The following is a 27,394-nucleotide window of genomic DNA, read 5'->3' as shown; positions in this document are numbered from 1 at the left end:
CAATTGCAGTGCTGCCTACAAATTGAGTCTCTATGGTTCTTCCGATTGGCAGTCATTGCCATCAGTGGGAATTGTCTCTACCTGAGCAAATGTCCACTTTAACCAAATGCTGTTGGTAACCAAATGCCTGTTTATTGGCATGTGCTATCAAAAAGGCTCTAAGCAAGAGCATTGATGCACTCTAATATTTGTGTACCTTCATCATTTGTAGGAATACACTGGAAGTGGAGCCTATAAGTCAAGAGGTTCTTGTTGCAGCTATTGAATGCACATTTTTTATGCACAAAGCCATTTGTAGGTAGGAAGTAAGATACTTTGTACAGGAAAATGGATTAAGGGCAGTGGAGGAGGCAGTTCAGGCGTGTGTGGGAGATGTAAAAGTGTAATTGTGATACAGCAGCAAAATAGTGTAATTATTATGTCTTTCAAAGAAACTGGGATTTTGGCAGATACAGTGCATTTATTTTATATATTTGGCATATGGCTGTGGTTTGTGCATTCAAAAGGTGATCAGGAGAATTGTGTTTTCCCCAAATTGTTGGACAGGAACGATTTGATATGATGCAAATCACCCATGAAATGTACTAGTTATTTTCCATATGTTTTATATTTTTAAAAATTAAAGTTGAATTGATTTTGTTCTGCTTTTATTTTGCTGATTTGAGTGCTTCACTTGATTTTGTCACATTCACTCTACAGCCCCCCATTAAACGTGGACTGACAGGCCTACCAGAAATAACCGAAACATAGAGGCAAAATTTATCTGCTTTAAAAAGAAGTTATGAATAGAATGCATTGTTTAAATGGAATCCTTTTGGGTGCTGGTGGATTACACAAAATGAATCAGTCATGTTATCATTGTCATATCTCACTCTTGCCTGTAGTGTGTGTATTTTGCAGTTATTGACATTTTGGGGCTAATTTTATAAAGGTGAGCAATCTCTGACATGTATCCTCTGTAAAACTTGAGTTAGATAATGCTGTATACAGTCTACTCCTGATTTCAAAATCATTCCTTTTGTGCTAAAATAAATTTGAATTATCCAACAATTTGAATTAAGCAACATAAATACCAGCAAACGGGAATTTAGTGCTGAAGAAAATTCAGATTATCAGATTCATATCTTTCTAATCTACTGGACTTCTATAGGCCAAGATTATGGTTTGTCATTGTGCTAACTGGTGGCTTTAGTGGTGTAATTGGTTAGTGCGCGGTATTTATATGACAGTACATGGTTGGAAATGCTGAGGTACATGTTTGAATCTCACCTCCAGCAGTAGTTATAGTGTTCAGCAATACCTTTGTGGCTGGTTTTGAAAGCACAGAGGAGATTATGGGGTGATTTGATAGAACTGCTTAAAATTATAAGTAGAAACAGGCTGGTTCCAGTGATTGTGGGATTTAGAATGAGGGGACATTATTATAAGATTGAATGTAAGGTATTTAGGACAGATACAAAGAGAAACGTTTTTACACAGAGGATTGTGAAACTGAGGAATTCACTACCGGAGTTAGAGATTGAAACAGAGACCATGTCAATATTTAAGAATAGGTTGTATAGGTGGTTGAAGAAAAGAGGGATATGGCAACACCAGTGTTTCATGGGATTAGGACTATTTCTTGTGTGGAGGATTACCACCAATATGGACTGGTTGGGCCAAATGGCCTGTCTCCACATTGCAATTTCTATATAATTACTGCATGTAGAAGTACTATAAGGTAGGCTGATTTTGTCTAAGTCAAAACAAGTTATTTCAACCTTGAATAGTTGATTGTTGAGATCACATTTGGAATATTGAATGTAAGTTTGGGCACTCTAGTTTCAGGGAGGACATTGATATATTGGAGAGGGCTCAGAGAAGAATGACAGGGATTATTTTCTGCGGTTAGGACTCTCAGTTATGAGGAGAGATTCTCACCGGACTCTGTCATATTGGAAAAAAACTATTGAGGAATCTGGTCCAGAATTGTAAACTTCTGATGTACAACAACTTGCATTAATATAGCACCTTCAACATGGTAAAACGTCCCAAGGCGCCTCACAGGAGCATTATCAAATGTGAACAGGCCATTTGAACTGGACAATGAGCCTAAAATTAGAAAATGCAAGATCAAAATTAGCAAACCTGAAATGAAACTTGAGATTAGAAGATTTTCCCCCACATAATAGATAAGAGAAATAGACTCGCATGAAAGCCAGCTGGTATTGCAATGATAAACACTTTTTAAGAAAAAAGGTGAATAAATATATTTGATTGGGAATGACAATTCAAGGTTCATAAGTATAAGTAAAGATCAAGAGGATCATATGTTCTGTAGAACATTGCATGGTACATAATTATTTCCATGCTGTTGGGATGGAAAGGTTTGTGTAGTTTGTTTTCGGTGGAGAGATGTAGACCAGGAATGAATAATGGAACTGTAAGGGCGGATTAATCTTGACCTTTGCTTGATTACCTTTTTATACAGAGTTTCCCTTCAAATGATTAATGATAGAGTATATGTCAGAACAGATTGTACATGACCTCTGAAAGGACAGATCTTCATGTGCTGAATGACCTTTTCTCATCCTATGCTTTTTATGTTATACCTGTCACAGTAAAGGTGAGGTTTGAGAGAGGAACGAGCTTTGTTACTGATGGATGAGCTGGAATTTAAGATTGGAACAGATTGTGTCATGGATGGATGAGCTGGAATTTGAAAGCAAGATGGGCTGTTTTGGTGTTGGAGAAGTTGATACTTGTCTATCTAACATCTTGAATAGGTATACTAAACAGTACAAATGGTGTACACAGCCCCAAAATCTGTGTATCCTTCAAAATTCACTATCACTGTTACCTTCTATACATTGTTCAGTCTGTAAGAGGGGAGAGAGAGAATCTTTACAAGGAATACATTTACATTTGATGGAGAGGAGTTCCAGTGTTTCTGTGTTGTGTTTTTAGGCAGGATACATAATTCTTAGTTCCACATACCTAATAAATTCTGCCAGTTTAAAACAATTCTAATGATTTAAAATTCACAGTTTTTTAACCTTTTTATCAAACCAGGTTTACAGGTTTTAGTATTTACGGTAAGGTGGTGGGGGCGGTTGGAGGGATATAGGGATATACAGATTGCAATCTGTGCAAAGCCCAGCAATGCAGTATTTAATTCCTTTAAACCTAAAATGTATTAGCTAATGGATCACTCACTGATCAGGTTCTAGTTTTCCATCAAATGCCTAATCACTGGTATTAATAAAGTATCATCATATCTTTTATACAAGGAATGACTCCATGGGCATGATTTTTATCTGGAGCCAGGAAGAGAGCAGGGGGGTAGATTTTCACGCAGGAAAACCGGAAGTGAAGTGAGGGGATTGGAATCTGCGAACGCAACTTAATTGAAGCCAATTATTTTTGCATCCGGCTTTTGTGTCTCCAAGCTGTGCTGTGGGCATAATGCACACCCGCATGACGCGATCTGAAGTCCACTATTTAAAGGCCCAATGCAAAAATGGATGTTGGAGGAGAAAGGAAGAAATCAAGCTATGGATTCAAAGAGAGCAGGGGCAGCAGGTTCATGGATGCTTCATTTGAAGTACAGCTGGGTGCAGTGAGAACCAGGTGGGAGATTATTTACTCAAGCGATGGGAGGAAGAAACATGGTTTGGCCACCAAGAAGGCGTGGCTGAAGAGGTGAGCAATAGGAGCACAGTGCCCCAGTCTTGGTTGCAGTGCAGGAAGTGCTTTAATGACCTATCCAGGTCAGGAAAATTGAGTACAGTTGCTGATTCACTCACATCCTATGGTACAACACCTCCCCCTCTGTCTTGGCAAGCCTTCTCCATCACATCACTCCTTACACCCACTTAAGCTTTAGCAGCAACCATCCTTCACTTTCTATGCACTTCCTCACCTCCCCATTAATCCATCCTCCACTACTACTCACCCCAATCCTTATGCAACATGATCGATATGCCTCATAGTCACCCTCACCAAATGCACTGCACCCATCGGGTGAATACGTCACCTTCACTCACTCACAAGTCTGCTCTTTTGCCACTTATAGGAGAAAAGAGCACAAAACGCAAGGGAGAGGGAGAGGGCGAGGCCTGGAGATGGCCTCCCACAAATAGTCCAGCTGACAGATGCAGAGGAGGAGGCCATGGAGATAAGTGGGACATCTGCATCCCTATCCATCAGAGATGGAGAGACTGAGAACCTGCAGATGCCTGTTGACAGAACTTAAACATCTTTCACATACATGATGACTTTATTTCATCAATGACTGAACTATGAGAAACCTGAGTGTGGTGATTGGCAAGATTGTTACTTTGCCAGGACTAATTCATATCGCTTTCTGTTGTCTTCCAGGGCGTTCACGCGTAGAAGAAGAATGTGTGAAGATGGATGACATCGATTCCTCAGGTGACCTCATTCCTTCTGAGCGTGCACCATCACAGGACATACAGCCATGCACCAGCACAGATACTGGCACTTTAGTCCTGTTAGCCAGTTAGTTGGGTTGTCACGTGGTGATTCACAACTCACAAGTGAACATGAGTAAACACTGGTGGCAGGGGCAGCTGTGGAGAGTTCACGCCGGAGGGCACACTTCTCTCCAAGCTCTGCTCAGCTGGGTATAGATGCTGAACCTTGGGGACCATTGTTAAGAATGAGAATGATGAAGGTGCAGCTGCACCTTTGCGAGATACTGGAAAATGTGCCACGCACACTCTCCACAATAGCAGAGAGGATGGAGAAGTCCAGCTCCAACGTGAGTGGATTGATGTCGCAGGTAATTGCAAGAATGTCTGCCATGGAGAGACTGGCTGCCTCCTTGGAGCTTCAAGCATGGCTCACAAATGATTCTATGCAGGCCATGACCATGGCCGTGCATACTTGGGAAGCCAACATGTCTGCCACCTTAAATAGGATGACAGATACCTTACCCGTGGTGTTACATCCCGTCACAGATGTGCACCAAGCTACTGTCCAGCAGAAGGGTGGGAGTGATGTGGCACTGGCGTGGGAGAGGGATGGTAGCGAAAGGGGACATGAAAGTGAGAACTCCACTCAAAGCACTCCCACGTCTCATCCGTTGCCCCCTCCTCAACCAATACCCAGAATGTTGCCTCCTCTCCAGGTGGTTGAGTCTGCCCTTGCACAGCTGCAGGTGGAGCAGACTTTGGTGGGGCCCTCACAGACTCCAAAACCCAGAGGTTGTAGGCCAAAAACATCTCAGCAGTCAGGGCAGCGATCTGACCAACCTGCCACTACCTCTGCTGAAGCCACAGGGTATGCACCACGTAGAAGTGGTAGGAAGCGTAAGTTCAAGCAATTGTAGTTCACTAAGGGTTTCCTTTTTTTTAATTGGCACATAAAATGTTTTGATTAGCACCATGTCCATGTCTTGGCCATTATTGCGTCCTGAGTGCTAAGTCGCCCTTTCATTTGCTTTGTGATGAATGCCAATACATGAAGGCGCCTATCGGGTGGATGTGCAATGGGTGTATGTGCAATGGGTGTATGCGTGGTTGAAGGACTGTTTTGTGCAAAGTGGGGGAGGGGTGCAGGGAGTTGGTGGTGGTTGTTGTGTCAGTCGGTCTGAATATTTCAATATCTCTCTTTTGTACTGTTACTAAGAGAACCTGTGAGAGATGAGGGCATCCCGGGCATAATGTGCACAGCTGATCTGGCGATGGGTGCCCCATCTTTATATTCCTCCTCCTTCTCGTCCTCCTCTTCTTCAATGTTGTCGTCATCAGAGGATGATTGACGAGCGCCTTCATCCTCCTCCACCTCTGAACCTCTCTGCTGCGCTATGTTGTTCAGGACGCAGAATAACACAATTATTCTGGAGACCCTCGCTGGCCTATTCAGGCACCTAAAGCGCATCTTCAGGCTTATGGCTTGCTTCACGCCTGGTGGTCATGTGGCTCTGGTTGTATCGCTCTTGTGCCTCATTGGTGGGATTCCTCACAGGTGTCATGAGCCAAATTTGCAGGGGGTATCCCTTGTCTCCAACGAGCCAACCCTTAAGTCTGTCTCCTGTTTGGAAGAGATCTGGAATGGTGGACAGGCGCAGAATGAATGCATCATGACAGTTGCCAGGGAATCTGGCGCACACCTGCATAAATCTATTCTTGTAGTTGCTCACCAGCTGTGTATTGATGGAGTGAAAGCCCTTTCGGTTGAAGAAGACTCTTGGCTCATGTGGTGGTCCTCGGATTGCCACGTGTATGCAATCGATTGCACCCTGCGCCCGTGGGAAACCAGCCAGAGAGGCGAAACCCACTGCCCGCTCATTCTGGCTGATGTTGTCGTGGGGAAGTTCACGTAAGCGGAGTGCCTATATTAAAAAAAAACATCCGTCACTTGCCGTATACACTTATGTGCACACCCTGGAGATGTCACCAGTGGCCCCCTGGAAGGATCCAGAGGCAAAGAAATTGAAGGCAGTTGTTATTTTTACAGCGACAGGCAATGCATGACCACCAGGAACAGCAGTGAGCAGCTCTTCCTCAAGGAGGCTGCAGATATCTGCGACCACCTGCCGACTCAATCTGAGCCTGTGTAGGCGCTGCTCAGAGAGGTCCATGAAGCTCAGCCTCTGCCTGTATACCCTCTCAGGTGGGTAGTGCCTCCTGTGATCTTGGCCCCTCTGTTGCTGCCCTCTCTACTGTTCCACTCAGCTCTTCTCTCTGTTGTTCTCCAGAACTTTGGTTGTGCACCTCTCTATTGCACCTGCAGATCCGAACACAGCACGACGTGGCTGCCGTGGATGGTCATTTTTCCACCTACTTAGATGTCCTCTTGAGCGCATCTATTGCGCCCTCCCTCACCCCCACCCCAATCCTGAACTTGTCAGTTTGAAAGGCTCCAAGATTTTGCTAAAGCCTCAACACAAGAATTCTCAGTCTCAACACAAAGCGGGTTAAATTGGATAAGGCGTAAAACCGGGCATGGATACCGCGATCTGCGATTAACCCGTGCCCGATGCTTCCGTCGCAGGCAGGACTTGTCCTGCCTCAGCATTCACCTCAGCCAAGCGCTAAAAACCAGCGTTGACACAAGGATTCAAGGACATTCGTACTTTCCACCATCAGGTGGAGCCCGAATCTCTTAAAAGCAGGCTGTCGCTCTGAAAGCCAGCCAAAATCTCTTAAAGGTAGCCGGTGCTTGTAATTTGCTAAAAATAACAGTCTGCTGTCTGCACGGAGTTTGAATGGAGATCAGACATCGCACACCTAAAACACAGATGCAGGTCCCGTCCCTATTTTTACAAACACTTGAGTTATTTTAAAACATTGAATAAAGGTTGCGCACTACTAAATCCCACATCCTCCAATCTGCATGCCTCACCTCACCAACCTGCCGGTCCGAGTTGGTACCAGGCCTGCGAGACAGCATGCATCAAGGTTCTCTGCTGATGCACTAGAGGCCTTGGTGCAAGAGATGGACAGAAGGAGGGCCATCCTATATCCGTTGGGGGGGGGTGTGGGGGCGGCGGTGGCAGGGGGCAAGAGGTCCTCCAGACATAAGCTCAAAAGACAGTGGGAGGCAGCAGGGGACGCAGTCAATGCCAGGTGCATAGCACCATGAACATGGATGCAGTGCAGGAAGAAGTTCAGTGCTTTGACATGAGTGGTTAAGGTGAGAGGTCAACTGTTAAGTGGCGTCTCCTACCAACTACACCACTAGCCTCATCCACTGCTCCACACACTACACCCCCATCACCCATCTACCAACAAACTCTTTCAATCACTACTCAATCCTTCAAATCACACGCTGCCTCTTAGCCTCACACATTACCACTCTGGCAAGCCACACACCCACAACTCACAGGCCACACATACTGGCAGCTATTCAACAATGACAGGCACATCACCCAGATACATGTCCCGCTTTCTTGCAGGAGAAGGTGGCGCATAACAGGAGGCAGCAAGTGGCGGTGGCGTTTAGCCCCTCGAGCCTGTTCCGCCATTCAATGAGATCATGGTTGATCTGTGACCTAACTCCATATACCCGCCTTAGCCCCATATCCATTATTATCCTTGGTTCACAGAAATCTATCAATCTCAGACTTAAAATTCGCAAGTAAGCTCGTATCAACTGCCATTCCAAACTTCTCCCACCCTTTGCGTGTAGAAGCGTTTCCTAATTTTACTCGTGCACGGCCTGGTTCTGAATGTTAGGCTATGTCCCCTAGTCCTAGTATTCAAGTATAGAAGACCTCCAAAAACAGTTACAAATGCATCAGCAGCCAGAAGCAATAATCCAGCAACTAACCTGTGAATCCTGCCTGGTCCCTTTAAAAAGGGCTGGGGGGGTGATCCTCTATGTACTTTAAGACATGTTTAGATGGCCGCGGTTATGACAGTGCGTTGGGTTGAGCGTTAAGTGCCAAAATGGTCTCTATCACTTTAAATCAGCATTGCACACTGATCAAACGCATTTTCTCCCTACTTTACTCGATGCCGGGGTTCGTTATTTGCGCATGCGCTAAGCCCCTAACCAAGATGGCGTCCAGCGCACGTCATGCTAGAAGGGTGCTTGCACATCCAAGACGCCGTCTTGGATCTGCAGGAGGCCGCGTAGCACTTAAACAACGGGCGCAAGACGACCCAATTTAGAGCCCAAGAACTCCTAGTCAAACTTTTGCCTGAGAGAACTGAGAGACCAGCTGCCATAACTGACCTTTTATTCAGATGGGACGATCGCAGGTTTAAAAACTCAAATTATCTGCGGCTGAATTTCGGCTCCGTATCACTGACGAGATTCAGAAGCCCTGGGAAACCTGTGCTGGAGAGGTAAAATTTGAAATTGTTTCAGAATCAATTAAAAAAAAAACCTACCTCAACGAGGTTAATTGCCCCGTTAACAACCCACCCGCTGGAAGCAATTGGGGACGTGACTATGTGAATCGGCTGTGCACGCGCGTGTATCCAAACGTGGCCACGTTAAACCCGGAAGTGGGCGCGTTGGAGCCCGTTGCGGTCGCGATCACACGAGCTGGTATTTTCACCCCTCCCCCCACCCGACTTCAACCCACCCGTTCTTGGGGGTTAAAATTTCCCCTCCAAATCTCTGAAATCTTCAGAACAGGAAATCTATCAGCTACAGTTCACCTTTGTTAATAGTGGGAAGAGACATATGTACATCTATTTTTAGGTAGCTATTATGCTGCCAGCTGGAGGTTTTAGTGCTGTGTTGAAAACATTTGTTTTTCTCATCTGCACATTAAACTGAAATTTGCCTTGCTGTAATAATATCCACAGTATTTAGTTAAAAATAAAATCTTCTGAGGACGAAATTATCTCTGCAACTTCCAAAATGTCGAAGAGTAAAAAGTAAAATGACATTGGGACCAAATGACCCCTGGAATATTTTGTCATTCAGATTATAGTAGTTCCAGGATGCAACATATATTTTGGTGTTATCTTGACCTGTACTTTCTTCAGGATTTAGCTGCTGCTGTTGTTACCTCCTCAATTTTATCTCTTTTTCATCTCTCCTCTTCCTGAGGATTAATTATTCCCGTGTATGACGCTGAGCACCAGCAGCCCTGTGTTGTTTCATTGGCAATTCGTCATGCCTGCTCAGTTATTAAGCTGTGGGGAGGTGGGCTTCACAGATGAGCCTAACCCTGTCTCAGTTTCATATCTACAGATTTGCACTTTCCAGAAAGAGTCAGAAACTGGCTGCCCTTTTTTTCTCCTGCTCTCAAGTCCAGAATAGGTGTAGCACCCTATTGCCTTGGTGATGGAGACCAGCTAACTCAGCACAGACCTGTGATCGTACCAGGGACATTCCTGGTCTCTACAGCTCCGTAAAAACAGTTAGTCCATTTGTCTTTTGTGGGAAGCTTGCTGAGTGCTTGTTTCTGATTGCTATGCTCAATTTTTTCTGATATTTCTCTGACTTCATTTTGGTTTTCCTTATTTAAAATCAAAATTCTTTTCTACTACTTGTAGTTCTTTATTTTTAGCTTTTTGTATTTTGAGCTGGTACATTTGAAATGGCTGGCCTTGTACCTTCCTTACAAGGACAACAAATGTCACCGCAGAGACCACTTGAAATAAGGTGGATGGATGGTGGAGACTGGTCTCTTCTCGAGTGAACTAATGAAAAGTCTACCTTCATCACCTGAGTTGGATCTACTTTAAAAATATATGTAAAAAAACAGTCTAGTTTAAAGTACCACAATCTCAATATCCATTAAATGCCCGATCCTTGCAGCAAGCTTCATGCAGAGACACATGCAATGTAATTGGGCACTTAATTAAATACTGTCTTAGCATTTTCAGGGCAGACTCGGCCCCCTGTTGCGGAGTCAGTTCTGAATCAGCCCTGGATAAATGTTGCACACTGTGACATCGCACTAGGGAAGAGATTCGGTATGAGTGTATCATTAACAAAACAAATGTTTTTTTGAGACAAGAGGCTATTATCACTTTTGAATGAAAACATATGATCATTTTCTATATAATGTCTATCCAGGTATCTCAATCATGTATTGGCTTAGAGATAAGGTAGAATTTATTGCTAGCAAGTATTCTTTTTACTGCAGGTAAAAAAAATAGAGAGCAAAAAGTGATATAGATAACTTTGTAACCTAGATGAGTCCAACCTTGTTTTAGGGTAATATTCACACATTTCCACTTCCAGCAAGAGTGGAACATATTTTTATTATGATATGGAGACTTACATTTTGAATTGGTGCCGTCAATTGTATTTTATGAGTTATAAATGGGGTCATATTTTCGAGAGCTTTAATGCTTCATATGAAGTATATTATCCTGGAGTCATTTGTGATCTTGTTTGTGACTGGGCCCGATGCTTTGGAAAGTAATGACCTTGATTGATGAAATTAAAAAAGATCATTTAATAACTGTCAAATTCACATTGAATTATTTTTCTGAACAAATATACATTCATTCGCCTTGTGGAATTGCAGTGCAATCCGGACCAGAGGTAACCCAACATGAAGTCTTATCCTTCACTGATGTTTAAATCACGTTGAGTAGTTTTAGTAATTCTTAATTAGGTGATTAGGTGGAGAACTTAGAAGGAACATTAGTCTCGCTTCTGACAGATAATGTGTAACCTAAATTGTAATGGAGAATCCCTTATCTGATTTGGGAAATTTTACGCTCACATCTCCCTCAAATGATGTGGAGATGCCGGTGATGGACTGGGGTGGACAAATGTAAGGAATCTTACAACACCAGGTTATAGTCCAACAAATTTATTTTAAAATCACAAGCTTTCGGAGATTATCTCCTTCGTCAGATGAATGAATGAAAAGGTTCTCAAATCGCATATCTTATACGATGTTGGGACAGCATCACACCAATCAAAAGGTGTCGTTGTTATTCAAACAGGCCAGTCACGGAGAACAGCACGTCCCAGTACACTAGATATACATTGTGTCTATTACACAGGCAGGCAGAAAGAAACTCAAAATGGCAGAGAGAGAGAGAGAGAATTTTAAAAAACATATAATTTTTTTCCCCTTTTTGCTGGTGGGGTTACGTGTAGCGTGACATGAACCCAAGATCCCGGTTGAGGCCGTCCTCATGGGTGCGGAACTTGGCTATCAACTTCTGCTCGACGATTTTGCGTTGTCGTGTGTCTCGAAGGCCGCCTTGGAGAACACACGACAACGCACCCATGAGGACGGCCTCAACCGGGATCTTGGGTTCATGTCACGCTACACGTAACCCCACCAGCAAAAAGGGGAAAAAAATTATATGTTTTTTAAAATTCTCTCTCTCTCTCTGCCATTTTGAGTTTCTTTCTGCCTGCCTGTGTAATAGACACAATGTATATCTAGTGTACTGGGACGTGCTGTTCTCCGTGACTGGCCTGTTTGAATAACAACAACACCTTTTGATTGGTGTGATGCTGTCCCAACATAGTATAAGATATGCGATTTGAGAACCTTTTCATTCATTCATCTGACGAAGGAGATAATCTCCGAAAGCTTGTGATTTTAAAATAAATTTGTTGGACTATAACCTGGTGTTGTAAGATTCCTTACATTTCTCCCTCAAAGGCAGTGTTAGCCCTCTGCAATTTGTACCCGTAGTAAGAAGGATGTTTGTTATAAGTGAAATAGTCAAGAAAAATGAAATCTGTAAAATTTCTTCTGCACGTCTCTCTTGAAAGAAATTGAACCAGAAGTTTAGTCCGTCAACCATGATGTTTTGTTGTCCTTTTTGTGTCTCACGGTACATTCTTAAGATCTAAGGTCGGGGATAAGCAGATGGATGGAAATTGTGACCTTAATTTTGAAAAGGGCACTTTCTCTGCTTATTAGGTGGTGGCGATGGATACGGATATGGGGGGGAGAAAGAAACTGGGGGTTGAGTTCATCCCACTTGTTGGTTAAAAAGTAAAACATGGTGGCAAAAGATACCAAAAGATGAAAACAACAAAATGAAGTGAACCAAATGTATATATTTGTCACCATTTTGGAGGGGGCATTCACTAAACAGTCTTATCCTTATTCACGTATGTGGTGTAATAAGGGAAGAATGGAAGGGTGTGCCTAAGTCATAAATGAAATTTAGCAGTGGCTGAATTATCTTAAAGACTATAACATTAAAAACTGTAACACTAAATTCTATTTATCTTCATTTCCCCTCATTAATTGTAAACTACTAGTTCTTTTATTTTTGACTAATTATATTTTGATCAGCTCAAACCTTTTTATCACATTTTTACTCACATTTCAATGTCATTGTTTTGTCATTAGTGCTAAATATGCTATGAGCAATATGATTCTCACGAAAGTATAGTAACTTTTGAAAATGTAACTTGACTAAAATAAAGAACCAAGTGATTTTTATTTTACCTTTTTTGGCTAGTAAACTAAAAAAGGCGATAAACAAGAGCCACTTATTTGAACTAGACTCATGCCAGTGGTGCACCGTGCCCCCCAACCCGCCCTCACCCTCGCCCTCTAATATTAGTCCTAGGAGCTTTGTGATACTAAGGCGCACATTCCTGGAAGTTCACAAGTTAGATTGCTAATCTGTCCTCAGTGAGATGACCTTAGTCATCATTTTTTTTTTTTAATTCGTTCACGGGATGTGGGCGTCGCTGGCAAGGCCGGCATTTATTGCCCATCCCTAATTGCCCTTGAGAAGGTGGTGGTGAGCCGCCTTCTTGAACCGCTGCAGTCCGTGTGGTGACGGTTCTCCCACAGTGCTGTTAGGAAGGGAGTTCCAGGATTTTGACCCAGCGACAATGAAGGAACGGCGATATATTTCCAAGTCGGGATGGTGTGTGACTTGGAGGGGAATGTGCAGGTGGTGTTGTTCCCATGCGCCTGCTGCTCTTGTCCTTCTAGGTGGTAGAGGTCACGGGTTTGGGAGGTGCTGTCGAAGAAGCCTTGGCGAGTTGCTGCAGTGCATCCTGTGGATGGTGCACACTGCAGCCACAGTGCGCCGGTGGTGAAGGGAGTGAATGTTTAGGGTGGTGGATGGGGTGCCAATCAAGCGGGCTGCTTTATCTTGGATGGTGTCGAGCTTCTTGAGTGTTGTTGGAGCTGCACTCATCCAGGCAAGTGGAGAGTATTCCATCACACTCCTGACTTGTGCCTTGTAGATGGTGGAAAGGCTTTGGGGAGTCAGGAGGTGAGTCACTCGCCGCAGAATACCCAGCCTCTGACCTGCTCTCGTAGCCACAGTATTTATATGGCTGGTCCAGTTAAGTTTCTGGTCAATGGTGACCCCCAGGATGTTGATGGTGGGGGATTCGGCGATGGTAATGCCGTTGAATGTCAAGGGGAGGTGGTTAGACTCTCTCTTGTTGGAGATGGTCATTGCCTGGCACTTATCTGGCGCGAATGTTACTTGCCACTTATGAGCCCAAGCCTGGATGTTGTCCAGGTCTTGCTGCATGCAGGCTCGGACTGCTTCATTATCTGAGGGGTTGCGAATGGAACTGAACACTGTGCAGTCATCAGCGAACATCCCCATTTCTGACCTTATGATGGAGGGAAGGTCATTGATGAAGCAGCTGAAGATGGTTGGGCCTAGGCCACTGCCCTGAGGAACTCCTGCAGCAGTGTCCTGGGGCTGAGATGATTGGCCTCCAACAACCACTACCATCTTCCTTTGTGCTAGGTATGACTCCAGCCACTGGAGAGTTTTCCCCCTGATTCCCATTGACTTCAATTTTACTAGGGCTCCTTGGTGCCACACTCGGTCAAATGCTGCCTTGATGTCAAGGGCAGTCACTCTCACCTCACCTCTGGAATTCAGCTCTTTTGTCCATGTTTGGACCAAGGCTGTAATGAGGTCTGGAGCCGAGTGGTCCTGGCGGAACCCAAACTGAGCATCGGTGAGCAGGTTATTGGTGAGTAAGTGCCGCTTGATAGCGCTGTCGACGACACCTTCCATCACTTTGCTGATGATTGAGAGTAGACTGATGGGGCGGTAATTGGCCGGATTGGATTTGTCCTGCTTTTTGTGGACAGGACATACCTGGGCAATTTTCCACATTGTCGGGTAGATGCCAGTGTTGTAGCTGTACTGGAACAGCTTGGCTAGAGGCGCAGCTAGTTCTGGAGCACAAGTCTTCAGCACTACAGCTGGGATGTTGTCGGGGCCCATAGCCTTTGCTGTATCCAGTGCACTCAGCCGTTTCTTGATATCACGTGGAGTGAATCGAATTGGCTGAAGACTGGCTTCTGTGATGGTGGGGATATCGGGAGGAGGCTGAGATGGATCATCCACTCGGCACTTCTGGCTGAAGATGGTTGCAAACGCTTCAGCCTTGTCTTTTGCACTCACGTGCTGGACTCCGCCATCATTGAGAATGGGGATGTTTGCAGAGCCTCCTCCTCCCGTTAGTTGTTTAATTGTCCACCACCATTCACGACTGGATGTGGCAGGACTGCAGAGCTTTGATCTGATGCGTTGGTTGTGGAATCGCTTAGCTCTGTCTATAGCATGTTGCTTCCGCTGTTTAGCATGCATGTAGTCCTGAGTTGTGGCTTCACCAGGTTGGCACCTCATTTTTAGGTACGCCTGGTGCTGCTCCTGGCATGCTCTTCTACACTCCTCATTGAACCAGGGTTGATCCCCTGGCTTGTTGGTAATGGTAGAGTGAGGAATATGCCGGGCCATGAGGTTACAGATTGTGCTGGAATACAATTCTGCTGCTGCTGATGGCCCACAGCGCCTCATGGATGCCCAGTTTTGAGCTGCGAGATCTGTTCTGAATCTATCTCATTCAGCACGGTGGTAGTGCCACGCGACACGTTGGATGGTGTCCTCAGTGCGAAGACGGGACTTCATCTCCACGAGGACTGTGCGGTGGTCACTCCTACCAATACTGTCATGGACAGATGCATTTGCGACAGGTAGATTGGTGAGGACGAGGTCAAGTAAGTTTTTCCCTCGTGTTGGTTCGCTCACCACTTGTCGCAGGCCCAGTCTGGCAGCTATGTCCTTCAGGACTCGGCCAGCTCGGTCAGTCGTGGTGCTACCGAGCCATTCTTGGTGATGGACATTGAAGTACCCCACCCAGAGTACATTTTGTGCCCTTGCTACCCTCAGTGCTTCCTCCAAGTGGTGCTCAACATGGAGGAGGACTGATTCATCAGCTGAGGGAGGACAGTAGGTGGTAATCAGCAGGAGGTTGCCTTGCCCATGTTTGACCTGATGCCATGAGATTTCATGGGGTCCAGAGTCAATGTTGAGGACTCCCAGGGCCACTCCCTCCTGACTGTATATCACTGTACCGCCACCTCTGGTGGGTCTGTCCTGCCGGTGGGACAGGACATACCCAGGGATGGTGATGGAAGAGTCTGGGACGTTGGCTGAAAGATATGATTCTGTGAGTATGGCTATGTCAGGCTGTTGCTTGACTCGTCTGTGGGACAGCTCTCCCAATTTTGGCACAAGTCCCCAGATGTTAGTAAGGAGGACCTTGCAGGGTCGACTGGGCTTGGTGTTTTGCCGTTGTCATGTCCGGTGCCTAGTGGTCCGATGCCGGGTGGTCCGTCCGGTTTTATTCTTATTATGACTTTTCGTAGCGAGATTTTACAACTGAGTGGCTTGCTAGGCCATTTCAGAGGGCAATTAAGAATCAACCACATTGCTGTGGGTCTGGAGTCACATATAGGCCAGACCGGCAGGCTTCCTTCCCTAAAGGACATTAGTGAACCAGATGGGTTTTTACTACAATCCGGTAGTTTCATGGCCATCATTACTGATACTAGTATTTTAATTCCAGATTTTTAATTAATTAATTGAATTTAAATTCGCCAGCTGCCGTGGCGGGATTTGAACTCATGACTCTGGATTTTTAGTCCAGGCCTCTGGATTACTAGCCCAGTAACATAACCACTATGCTACCGTACCCCTTCATGGTGATAATTTCCCAAATTAGACAGATTCACTGTCATGGCTAATGGTGATGGAGACATGACAGTGAATCTGTCTAATTTGGGAAATGTCAGCACACTTCTCTAATACCTGCAATGCAGATGTGTCTTAAAGGAAAAATGCTATCCACTGAATTCTTCAGTAATCTCTAAATATTAGAGACAGCACTTTCAAATGTCTCGGTCTCAGTCACTTATCAGTGTCTTTCAATTATCCCTTGTTATTGTTTATGCTTTTAAAGGACTGCTGGTTCGAGGCAGCTAGTGACCAGACATTATGTGGAGAAGTATACCAATGTGACAAAATGAATTTTAGCCCCAGCCATGTCGTGATGGAGAAATTCTCATTAATCTCAATTCCATTAATTGTCATTCATAATTCTCTTGAGTCAGTACTTGACATCACATTTGGCAGCTCTGCACACAACATCTGCTGCCATGGTTTCTCTAACCAGCAGTTTGAACACAAAAACATGGTAACAAGGGACAATGGAGAGTTAAGTGTATAGATAATTCCCTTCATAACATTTTAGGATTACGAGACCAGTCTGTAGAGAACACGTATCTTCAAGCATCCAGACTTCATGTGCAGACAACGCATTCTGTCTACATGTGTAAACTGCGTTCCCAGTATTTATGGTTAAAGCAGAATGATACGGGCCTTACCATTGCCTAGTCCCAATTGCTTGTTTTACCTACAGCTGTGTCTTACATAAATAAAATATGCTCTGTATATTAAATGAATTGCAAATTTACAATATTGTGCACAGTGCTGACTGGATTTCTTATGGCACCTTCACAAGTCCTTCTAAAAGCTTATTCCCAGTATCAAGCATAACCTTTCTCTAAGAGGAGTCCTGCAGTGCTACTTGCTGCAAGCTCTGTTGAACCAAAAGGCAATGGAACAATGTAGTGCCTCTGTTCTGACTGTGCCTGCTGCTAGCTATACCAACTGTAAACTGTCACAGCTGCTGCTAGCCAGCTTCATTGTTTCCCTATTGTTGAGATTGACCTCAGTGAAGGCTTATGATGGCCCTGCTTGCTTGAATCAGATAAGTTGATCTTGAACACATGAACAAGTCAAACACCTTGCCAGACACCTTTACGCCTGACTTCTCCAGTGCTCTACTTGCGAGCCTCCTAAGCTTCAGCCTACACGAACAGCATCTCATTGAGAACTTCCTGCCTGCATTTTATCCTACAATAAACCCTGCTCGCCTAACATCCTTGTCCTTGCCCGGCTCCACAGGCTTCCTACCCTACAGTTCATTGATTTCTAAGATCTCATCCTTGTCTGTAAATCCCTCCATGGTCTTGCCCCACCCTATCTCTACCACCTTCTCCAGCCCCATGTCCTAGCTCACACGTTTTACTCTTCAAACTCTTGTGCATCTCTCACTCCTTCCATTCCAGCATTACGGGCAGAGCTCAATAGTCTGGGAATCCCTCCGTAAGTTGTTTTGTTAAATATTTGCAACCTTTAAATTAATTCATGCAGTGCAACATACTTTTTCAGGGGAACAATTTTGCAGAAATTATTGACCAATGAGTTTGTATTCATAACACCTTCTCGGGACCTGGCAACACATTTGACCAAGTAGTTTGTGTAGATTTTGTTGTAGTATTTAATGACTTCCCATATATGGGGAATTCTTTACTGAAATGTGCACTCTGTTCTTTCTGTAGCTATGCAACAGGTCCTGGACAACTTGAATGACTTGCCAAACTCTACAGGAGCCAAGGATCTAGATTTACTCTTCCTGAGGGGAATCATGGAGAGCCCAATTGTACGATCACTAGCTAAGGTAGCTCTTTAACCTATATCGACTCGTATATTGTAGTTCTCAGTTTGTAGGTTGTCTTATGTAATGAGACGGTCTATAGAATTCCACTGTGAAATATGCTAAAGTTTGTTTTGTTGTAAGCCTGTCTCTTCTGCTGTGCAGATGTTGGGCCATAGCATATTATATTAAAAGGATAGTCCAATGTATTTTTCAACTCAACTGCTGACAAATGCCACAAAATGCTTAGAAGAGAAAAGCAGCTTGATTGCCCACTGAGGTTAAGCAGTGTTGCTCAGAGAGTTATTACCTAATGTTCAGCCACTGAATTGATCCAAGTGACAGAACAAGCACTTTTTGAGTACTTTTCACAAAGCTACCTCACATGCAAATAGCATTTTAGCAAGAGGATATAGAGAAACAGACAGTAAGTGCTACTCTTGATCTTTTTGAAGAATGCTCGATATTCCAACACCAAAAAATGAAATACAAACGTACGAAATTGATGGTTAGGAAAAGATCAGCTGGTCCCATCGAGTCTGCCCCACACCATGATGGCCGAAGCATCATAACACATCAAATGGAATTAAATGTGTTGTACTTAATTTTCAAAGAATTAAAAAGGAACAGCATTCATCTGAATTGTGAGCGAATCCAATACATTGTAAAGTGATATATTGATATTTTTTGGATCTGTATTTTCTGTATCGGCCTTTGTTCCACGTTTCTTGCTTTAAAAGCGTGGGTGTCTAGGGAGAGGAATTTTGTCGAGAAAGTTCCTCGATGAAAGGTTCTGCACCAGTGGCATCAGGGATGGAGATACTGGACCGTGACCAGCACTTGTTATTCAGGAACTCACTGGCAGGGGAATTTTACACAAAGATATCTGTCTGTGAGGTTGAATATAACGTAGGACATGAGGGACTGCAAGGCACCACTTAATATAGATGCACTTCTTTTGTAAGGTTGAAGATTAATTGGTAAAGCAGATGAATAACATTTCCTTTTAAGCCAACAATGTGTGGTGACATGTTTTACACCACCAACATGCTGTGAGTGGTGTTCTTGTTTTAGGTTTATTTGTAATCCAAGGTTGGGTGAAAAGGAATAATATTATTATATTAATGTAATTATTACATTTTAAAACAATATTATTTGTAACAGTTCAGTTGCTATTAAAATCTACATGAAATGTTCTTGCTAAAGCCATCTGGTACAAACTGGTTTCTAATTGATGCATGGTGAGCATACATGCCAACCATCAGCATTTCACACTGACAGTCAATGTTTCTAGGCTTATGTCTGCTTGTCAGCAATTGCTGACAAAAAGCAATGAGATTAAAACTTCCCACACTGCCTGGTTGCTCCATTAAGATCACCGCAGAATGTTGCAGAAATGTCTTCTGAACCTGCTCATCTATGCAGTCATGTTGGTCCCATACTGGCTTATGACCCAGGCACCCAGTGGCAGGTAGCTAAACCAAAATCACTGCTTTACATGCTTAAAACTCGATGTAAAGCTGAGAGGCTGACTGGTAAATTGAAGTCAGGTTATAATCACAGTTGATCAGTTGCTGAGACTTTGAGATGAATTTCTTCAAGGTGATATCGATTTTTGCATAAGCATTTTGAAAGATGCCTAATCCTATTTCAATGTTTGCTTTGATAAACACTCAAAATAGAGTTAAATTTTCCTCCATTTACAAAATGATTGAACAATTCTCTGTAGATTCAAGTTCAAATTTAGCTCATTAAAGTTTGATGATCGTTGGGCCTTACTGATGGCTGCCATGAAAGAAAGCTTGGACCTTCGGATCCTGTATAGGGGATAAATATACTTCAGGATTATGAGGATTCAGAATGAGTTTTGCCAGATTAATTATTGATGCTATACATACCACGTCAGTGATTGGTGTTCTAGATAGGCGAGGGGATAATGGTCTTGGTGGATAGTGCCAGGAACCATCAACTTGCCTTGGAGCTTTCTCTTCTGAGGTTGGTGAAAGGGATTCTGTTTGAGATAGCGCAGTTTTGATTTCTATCCAGAAGCAGCAGATCCTAGTCGGTCTGAAAATGACTGAGGAATCTCACTTAACATGGTTCTTCAGGATCTCATGGGACGCATATCAGATGCTTTTGAAGCCTGCAGAGTCATCAGAAATAAATAGGGTCGATTGTGACTTTGAGAGATTGCCAGGTCTTAAGGCTCAGGAGAAAACCACTTGCATTGATTTCATCGATTTTCATAAGGTTAACAACATAGTAACAGCTTTGCCTTCGTGATAGCACTCTCACCTCTGAGTTACAAGGTTATGGGTTCAACCCCACTTCAGAGGCTTGAGCACATAATCTAGACTGACACTTCAGTGCAGAACTAAGGGAGTGCTGCACTGTCAAGAGATGTCATTTTTCAGATGAGATGGTAGACCGAGGTCCAGTCTACCCCCTCGGATGTGAAAGATCCCATGGCTCTATTCGAAGAAGAGCAGGGGAGTCCCCCCATGCGCTGGTCAATATTTATTCTTCAACCAACACCACTTTAAACAAAAACAGATAATCTGGCCATTTATCTCATTGCTGTTTATAGTATCTTGCGGTGCACAAATTGGCTGCTGCTATAGCCTACATTACAACAGTGACTACGTTTCAAAAGTACTTCATTGAAAGTGAAGTGCTTTGGGACATCCTTAAGGCACCATGTAAAATTAAAGTTCTTTCTTTTAGTGCCTCATGAAAAGGCTGATATGAATGGAGGCACGTAGGGTTGGTCTGGGAAGTGTAGTCCAGCTACAAGATCTGTGTAAGAGTAGATGGGAGAACTTGCAATAGAAATGCAAGTTGTGTTATTTACATTAAAATGTTGTTATTTCAATAATGTTATTATATTTGTTATAAAATAAATGTAGAGCCTATTCACATTATCACATCATGCAGCTTTAATACAAGCATTACCTTAGGCTACTGGGCTATGCATTAGCTTCTGATAGTACAAAAACCAAGATTCAATTGTAACTAATAACAAATACTTCATTTTAATATTTAAAAAATCTGTAATCCTCTCAGGATAAATTATTTTTGGCTTCCAAGGTAGAATTACTGTAGACCCCAAAATCATAGAATCATAGAATCATAGAAGTTACAACATGGAAACAGGCCCTTCGGCCCAACATGTCCATGTCGCCCAGTTTATACCACTAAGCTAGTCCCAATTGCCTGCACTTGGCCCATATCCCTCGATACCCATCTTCCCCATGTAACTGTCCAAATGCTTTTTAAAAGACAAAATTGTACCCGCCTCTACTACTGCCTCTGGCAGCTCGTTCCAGACACTCACCACCCTTTGAGTGAAAAAATTGCCCCTCTGGATCCTTTTGTATCTCTCCCCTCTCACCTTAAATCTGTGCCCCCTCGTTATAGACTCCCCTACCTTTGGGAAAAGATTTTGACTATCGACCTTATCTATGCCCCTCATTATTTTATAGACTTCTATAAGATCACCCCTTAACCTCCTACTCTCCAGGGAATAAAGTCCCAGTCTGTCTAACCTCTCCCTGTAAGTCAAACCATCAAGTCCCGGTAGCATCCTAGTAAATCTTTTCTGCACTCTTTCTAGTTTAATAATATCCTTTCTATAATAGGGTGACCAGAACTGTACACAGTACTCCAAGTGTGGCCTCACCAATGCCCTGTACAACTTCAACAAGACATCCCAACTCCTGCATTCAATGTTCTGACCAATGAAACCAAGCATGCTGAATGCCTTCTTCACCACCCTATCCACCTGTGACTCCACTTTCAAGGAGCTATGAATCTGTACTCCTAGATCTCTTTGTTCTATAACTCTCCCCAACGCCCTACCATTAACGGAGTAGGTCCTGGCCCGATTCGATCTACCAAAATGCATCACCTCACATTTATCTAAATTAAACTCCATCTGCCATTCATCGGCCCACTGGCCCAATTTATCAAGATCCCGTTGCAATCCTAGATAACCTTCTTCACTGTCCACAATGCCACCAATCTTGGTGTCATCTGCAAACTTACTAACCATGCCTCCTAAATTCTCATCCAAATCATTAATATAAATAACAAATAACAGCGGACCCAGCACCGATCCCTGAGGCACACCGCTGGACACAGGCATCCAGTTTGAAAAACAACCCTCGACAACCACCCTCTGTCTTCTGTCGTCAAGCCAATTTTGTATCCAATTGGCTACCTCACCTTGGATCCCATGAGATTTAACCTTATGTAACAACCTACCATGCGGTACCTTGTCAAATGCTTTGCTGAAGTCCATGTAGCGCGTTAAATGCTGGAAAGTGCAATAAAAGAGTAAAAAAAATCAAATTTTCTTGGGGGAGTCATGGCCTCAGACTCCCCTCGGCAATATCTTTCAGTGTTCACACCTACCTTTCGTATACTTGGGTATTTCCCTGCACTACAAGTAATGGAATATTTGTTATGCCTTCAGTTTAAGTTAGAAACTCATGTCCCACTGTGCTCAACATAACTACTTGATTTGACATGTCATTGGCAAAGTCACTGGGTTTTGGATTTCTCTGAAAAATGGACCATTTGTTAATGTGATCCCCAAAAACATTGCTAAAAATCTTGGAATTCCATATTTAAAAAAGGAGTTTAACTTACTCATTCAGCATAAAAGTGTTCCTGGCAATAGGCCTGTATCCAGGGCTGTTTCATGGTTGTTAGCTTTTATTTTTTGAGGACTTGTCAGCATTTGTTTTTAAGCTATCTGTCAGCTTTTATGAACATTCTAGGCTGCCATATATATGTCAGACATTGATTTATTAAGGGAATGACTCTAAATTACATATTGAAACTTGTGTGAAATTGGCAAAAAGAACGTGTTCATGTTACAGTTACACTGTGCATAGAGTTGTAGAAAGTGGCCTATGTCCATAATTTAAAGCAAGATACAATAAAATAGGCAGTTAAATGTGAGTTCCTATGGCTACAGTTTGCATTCATTGATGATGAGGGCATATCTTTTTGGATATTTTCAGCTGTGGCCTATGGGAAAGTAATACTTTAAACGCTGATGTCTCAAATTTCTGTTCTTTTACAATTTAATACCACCATGTAAGCTGAGGACACACAGTAGACTGTAATGTGAGATTACAAATATTATCACTTGACATTACTGAAAATGCTGGAAATACTCAGCAATTCAGGCAGCATCTGTGGAGAAAGAAACAGAATTAATGTTTCAGGTCGATGACCTTTCAACAGAACGGGAAGAATATTTAACAGTTTTTAAGCAAGTACAGAGCCATGGAAAGGTGAGATAAGAGGAGGGGAGGAAAGAACAAAAGGCAAGGTGTCTGATAAGGTGGAGGGCAGGAGTGATTAAATGACAAAAGGGATGATGGTGCAAGGCAAGGAGGGTGGTGATGGGACAAGTAAAGAAACAAAAGTTGGGTCTAGAGGAGAAGAACCATTACCAGCACCTGCTGTCTGAAAGAATGGGAGCAGTGGTTATGATCTGAAGTTGTTGAAATCAATGTTGAGTCCAGAAGGTTGTAAAGTCCCTAAACAAAAGATGAGGTGCAGTTCCCCTATCTTCCATTGAGCTTCACTGGAACAGTGTAAGAGACAGAAGACAGAATGGAAGTGGGATGGAGGATTAAAATGGCAAGCGACCGGAAGGTCAGAGTCATGCTTGCGGACTGAGCAGAGTTGTTCAGCAAAGCGATCACCCAATCTGCGGTTGGTCTCCCCAGTGTAGAGGAGACCGCATCGTGAGCAGTGAATACAGTGTACTAAATTTAAAGAAGTACAAGTAAATCGCTGTTTCACCTGGAAGGAATGTTTGTGGCCCTGGACAGTGGGAAGGGAGGAGGTGAAAGGGCAGGCGTTGCATCTCCTCTGCTCGCATGGGAAGGTGCCATGGGGAAGGGAGCAGTTTTTGGGGGTGCACACTGTTGGGTGGCAGGAGGCTGCAGAAGGCCTGGTACCTGGCAATCAGGTATGTCGTGGGGAGAGGATTTCCGGAGGGCCTCGCGATCACAGGGGGAGGGGAGGGAAGAAAAGCCTGAGGCAGGGGAGTCATTCCTACTCCTCCTGGCCTGACGAGAAAAATCAAAAGAAAACTTTTTGGACCTCTTCTAGCCCCAACTCCTCTTCCTGCTAGGTTGGCCTGGTGGGAAGACTACAATGGCTTCTCCATGCAGGCCTCTGCTTAAAATAGCAGTCAGTCTATGATTATGTAATCGGAGCCCGATCTGCATATTTAAAGGAGGAACCCACCTGTTTGCGGCAGGTTAAAATCAAAGACTGCGGGAAGAGAGTGGGACCCCGGTGAGCAGGTTCTGTGGGTGATTTTAACTGCCCACCCACCCTGTGTTCCACTGGGCGGTCAGCATTAAAAACAATTTTTGTTAACACTGAGGAGCCTCAGAGAAATTACTGTGCAGGTAGGACAGCTGTACATGAGTGATTTATTAAATCATCTTTGTGTTGACTGGGAAAAGAGGCAGATGACATGATGAAGGTGTTCTGTGTAAAGGTGATGCTATTACTCTGTTCACTGCTAAACTCTTCCAGGAGAATGTTTCTGTACCAACGCTGTCTGTAGAAAGTAGGAATGAGTCCAAAGTGGTTCCTGAATGTATTCAGATTTCCCTGAGTCAGCTAATGTTATTACTCAGACGTCATACTGGTACATTCCAAGCCAGCGCAATGACGGGAAACATCTGGACTTGCTCCATAAAAATCACACCTTCTCGACAGGCAAAATCCAAATCTAAATTTAAAATACCAATAATGGGAATAAATCTCAATGTGGTAAAATATCTTTTAAAAATTATCATTTAACTTTATTAAATTTGATCTATCTGTGTAACAATTTGGAGATATTCCTCATGTCATAGACATCACACTCTGTTACAGATGCAAAGCAATTTTTTTCCCCAGTAAAGCACCAGTTTCCTGCTGGTTTTCTGAGCTGAGGGAGGGGCCAGAGAATTACAGTCTGGCTGACAATCTATCTAGAGAAACAATTGCCCTCTATTTGATCGTTGTTCCTATTTATAGAAATTAAACCTTGTGGCCTTTAAGGGACACAGCTGACCTTTGCAACATGGTACAATACTCCTGTTCTTATAAAAGCCATGAGCAGTGCCACTGAAGATCTGCTAGTACTGTATATGTTTGTAAACATGCTCTTTGTTTCTCTGTGAAGATCTGAAAAATTAAAGTTGAGAGGTTGCAGATTTGGGAAGAACATTTTGATTTTTGAGTTTTGACTGAAAATAGGATAAAACTCTTAGAAGTCTCCAATGGATGTTTGAAGAGAAGAACATTAATATTCTGGTTTACTTTTTCAGAAAAGAAATATAAAAACAGGGTTTGCAAATATTAGTATTTTGTTTACTCATAATTTAATTTAAGCATTCAGTGCCACATCATTTACAAAGAGTCTGTTTTAAGAACAGATTTGAGAGCAGAGTAGACAGAGAACATGAAACAAAGCCTTCCAGCTGTGATTGGCTGGACACAATAGTCACTGCATCATCTAGATCCCACAGCTGCATCTGTGAAGAAACATCAAAAGATCTCAACATACTCGTGCCTTGAGGGTTAGCTGTGTAAATCCAAATATCACAGGGACATTATTGGTAAATCTTCAAATAACAGTGCATTACCCTATTAAAATTAATTCTCCAGTTTGTCATATATAATGATTTTTATAGAATTATTAATCCTGTATCCTCAGACAACACCATGCATTGCTGCTGTAGTTAAAGACACAGCGCAATTATCAGGTGAATTCAAATCTTGGGGTTGATTTTTCTTTTGGTTGCACCTGGGGAACATGAAGAGAAATTGGGGACAATTCTGTCCCCGCAATGCTGCTCTGGGATTTCCAAGGTTAGTAAGTAGGCCTGCGCCTGGAATCGGCACAGACTCAGCATAACAGTGTAGATTAGGCCGGTGGGGACGTTCTTGGCCTCTTGCTTCACTTTCCTCTTGCTATGACCATGGGACACCCAAAAGGGCGCCTCAAGAAATCTGGTGCTGGTGCCTGTGCCAGGACCCTCTGCAAAATGGAGGGTTTCAGAAGTTCCTTATTTTCTGGTTAGTTATGTGTTAACCCCAAATATGAGCCATGGCTTTATTTGACATCTAAAAGATAAAAAAGTTTTCTTCCAGCTGGCAGCCTCACTGGCTGCATTTCCGTGCTACCCATTGTTTAGATTAAATAGACTTTCAAACACTGGCTTCCAAATGTGATTTACTTTAAGAGACACAATTAAAATGGTCCTACAAAAGCATTGAGTTTTTGCATAGAAAATAAAGAAGTGCAGAAAGTGGAGCTTACAACCTTTTGTGTGCCATTTATCTTCATTTTGTTCCATGTATTCCTGTAACCAGGAAGGAGATGGCCCCTTTAAGCTTGCTGTGCTGGGCAAGGCAGTTTCCGATGCACCCATAGATTTAATTCCAGCACACCAAAAAATGTGTTTTAAATATTCATTTCAAGGTGTAAAATTGCATCACACCACATGAGAGCATAATTATTTCACACCATAGTGCACAGCACACACCGTGCTAAAGAAATCGAATTCATGTGTTTAAACAAAGGTAATAACTTACAAATTTTTAGGAACAAAAGAATGCCATTAAACCATCAGTTCTCAAACTGTGAGGTGCGAGAAATGTTCCAGTGGGAAGCAGCAAGTTTAAGATATGGAGTGCGAAACTTGCTGTAATCTCACAGCAGGCAGTGTGCCATGTGCTGAGATCCAAGCTGCTGCTGCTAGGGAAACAAAGTAATAGTGTAGATGGAAGGTGCAGTGGGACCTTGAATGAGTGGTGCTGGATGTGTGAACCAGTGTAGGAGATGCAATGTGTCAGATCACCAGTGATCACAACACTCTATTCTGAACCTGCTCTTCTCCTCCATTGTGCACAGGACACTGAATATACCATTAGATCCGCCCAAGGGGTAAGGAGCATGTGATGAAGTTGGTGGGCATTTTGATGTGAGGTTTATATATGTATTTACCAAATTATTAAACAGTCCCCACTTCCAACGTGCTAGATACATTTTAGCCATGTAGTGGATTAATGTCTGTCCTCTGGGTTCATTGAACTTTGTGTATGGTTATTAAAAAAATAAGCAGTTTATCTGTACATTGCCTGTATCATTCCCCATTCATTCTGGATCCTGCATATACTCCGCTGTCTCTTACCAGAC

The 27,394-nt window shown here is 43.2% G+C and overlaps 1 protein-coding gene across 1 annotated transcript in view; it reads left to right on the top strand.

Annotated features, from left to right (window-relative positions):
- mpp2b (MAGUK p55 scaffold protein 2b) overlaps positions 1–27,394 on the top strand; it is a 274,695-nt gene that overhangs the window by 161,917 nt on the left and 85,384 nt on the right. Inside the window, exon 3 of the mRNA XM_067968959.1 lies at positions 18,077–18,195. Within this exon, the coding sequence (XP_067825060.1) occupies positions 18,077–18,195 (119 nt within the window). The remainder of the gene's footprint in view (positions 1–18,076; positions 18,196–27,394) is intronic.

Source organism: Heptranchias perlo, chromosome 30 (genome assembly GCF_035084215.1).
Source record: "Heptranchias perlo isolate sHepPer1 chromosome 30, sHepPer1.hap1, whole genome shotgun sequence".
NCBI lineage: Eukaryota > Metazoa > Chordata > Chondrichthyes > Hexanchiformes > Hexanchidae > Heptranchias > Heptranchias perlo.
Note: the sequence above shows the minus strand (reverse complement) of the source record. Positions and strands in the feature narration are given on the sequence as shown.